Genomic DNA, 2,017 nt, shown 5'->3' with positions numbered 1-2,017 from the left:
AAGCCCACAGCCCCGTGTGCTTCCCACAATCCCAGGATGCCAGAGAGCGTGAAGAGGTGGGCAGCCATGTCAGAGCCTGGGAGACAGGCTTGAGAGGCTGTGTGTCACAGCAGGTGCGCTAGGGCAGTGCGACCCTTTGATGTCAGGGGGAACCTGTTGCGAGGTCTTCCTGGCCTCAGCCCAAGTGGCAGCTCCTAGGCAGAACAAACCCCTAGACCTGCCACTCTGCAGCAGACTCGCACGCTGGGCAGGGTTGAAATACCCACAGAGGGACTCCACCAGGCTGCCCTTGGACGGAGATCACCCCTCCCCCGCCCCGGCCAGGACGGCTTCAGTTGATCTCAACCTGTGTCTGGCCCCCAGCTCTGTTGGCGTGTCCCACGCTCTGCTTACCTCTGCTCTTTGAAATGATAATACAGCTGTTTTTAAAATTTTTTATTTACAATAATAAAGCACTTAACTATGGAAACTGGATGTGGGGTGGGGGCAGGAGTGGATTGGTGGGGGAATGGGCAAGGGATCTGATCTCAATAGTCTCTTTAGGGTGGGTGGGCTCAAGGGAGGTGTTGACAGATGAGTCACTCACAGCAGGGGAGGCACCTGCTAGCTCGGTGGCTTGTGGGGCCCAGCAGGGCTCAGGATGACAGGGCTGTGGCTATGAGTCCAGGAAGTGATGGCTGAGCCCTAAGTCTTAGCAGCCACCGGGGGCAGCAGGCTGGGTGCGCTCCTGGCCGGATGGGGCCCCTTGCCGCAGGCTCCTGGGCTCCTTGTCGCTGCTGCTCCTGGCGCTGGCGGCCTGCAGGGCAGGCCGAGGGGCAGCAGAACTGCAGGACCCGGCTGCTCTCTTCCTGGCACACTCGGTTCCCCGGGATCGGACGCTCCTCTTCAGCTTCCCAGGCTTGGGCACGAAGGCGCGCACCACTCCGTTTCTGGGCACAGGCTTGAAGGCAGAGGGCGTGCGCGCTGGGCTCTGCTTCCTTTTCTTGGGCTCCGGGGTCTCAAACCAGAGCGGGCCGTCGAATTTTCGTTTGCCCTTGTTGCACTGGCTCAGTGCCTTCAGCACCGTCTCCCTGGCGCAGGGATCCGGGCGCTCCGGGATCACGGCGCTCTTGTACAGGCTCTCCGGGCGCGATGTGGCCGAGATGCGTACGGTCACCGGGGAGCTCCGGTTCTGCCACAGCCAGCGATGCCTGCAGCTCATGCGTGCGTGGTAAAGGCTCACCCCCTGGAGCGACGCGGGGCGCAGCCTCCTCGGGAGATTCCCGCATGCCACCTGCACCTTCGCCCTTCGGCTCTGGGCGTAGTCTCGGCGGGGCGGCGTGGCGGGAAAGTGGCGGACCCAGGTCCAGTGCTTCACCTGCACCAGGGAAGCTTGGCAGGGCTCCGGGACCAGTCGGCGGCGGGCAGACCCAGGCTGCGGAGACCGGTGCTCCTCGGCTCGCGGCGGCAGCGAGGCGCGGGGCTCGCCCAGGTAGGCCAGCAGGTACTTGCTCAAGTGGAGACCCATGAGGTCTGCGCGGAGGTCGCTGAGTCGAATGCGGGATTCAGCTTCCAGCAGTTGAGGAAGGCTGCGAACGCGGCCAGTGGCTGAGTTCGAAGGGCGACGGTGACCGTTGGTGACGTTGGCAAAGCTCGGGACGCCCAGGCCATGGGATCCCGCGCTGGCTGCGCGGGGGCTGCCCCGGGCACGGGGACATCAGCGGGCGCATTGGCAGCGTGGGACGCGGTTGCACCACGGTATCTGCAGGACGAAGAAGGCTCTGGCCTCTGTCCTGTCCGTTGCTATGCCCAGGCACTGGGCCCTGGGCACAGGGGCCTGGTAGCTGCGACTGAAAGGGACCAACAGATAGAAGCCTCGCTACCAACATGCTGATGACAGCAAGCGACAGACGGGTGCTCATTTCCATCCTTGTAGACCTGAACCTCATCTACCCAGATGGTCCTGTAAGAGAAAAGAACCCGTGGGCTTTTCCCAGTAGATTAGGTGTGTGTTTCATGCTCCTGGGGTGGATCCTGA

General features: G+C 62.9%; 1 protein-coding gene across 1 annotated transcript; it reads right to left on the bottom strand.

Moving 5' to 3' along the window:
- Nucleotides 1–418: 418 nt before the first annotated feature.
- On the bottom strand, nucleotides 419–1,692 carry LOC100355065 (POM121-like protein 12). Its single transcript, XM_008268019.4, has one exon. It carries the CDS (start codon nucleotides 1,505–1,507, stop codon nucleotides 692–694), a length of 816 nt encoding a protein of 271 aa, XP_008266241.3. The 5' UTR covers nucleotides 1,508–1,692; the 3' UTR covers nucleotides 419–691.
- Between the last annotated feature and the right edge of the window lie 325 nt (nucleotides 1,693–2,017).

The sequence above is a fragment of the Oryctolagus cuniculus genome, chromosome 13 (assembly GCF_964237555.1).
Source record: "Oryctolagus cuniculus chromosome 13, mOryCun1.1, whole genome shotgun sequence".
Classification (NCBI taxonomy): Eukaryota; Metazoa; Chordata; class Mammalia; order Lagomorpha; family Leporidae; genus Oryctolagus; species Oryctolagus cuniculus.
This window is presented reverse-complemented; position numbering and strand designations above follow the sequence as displayed.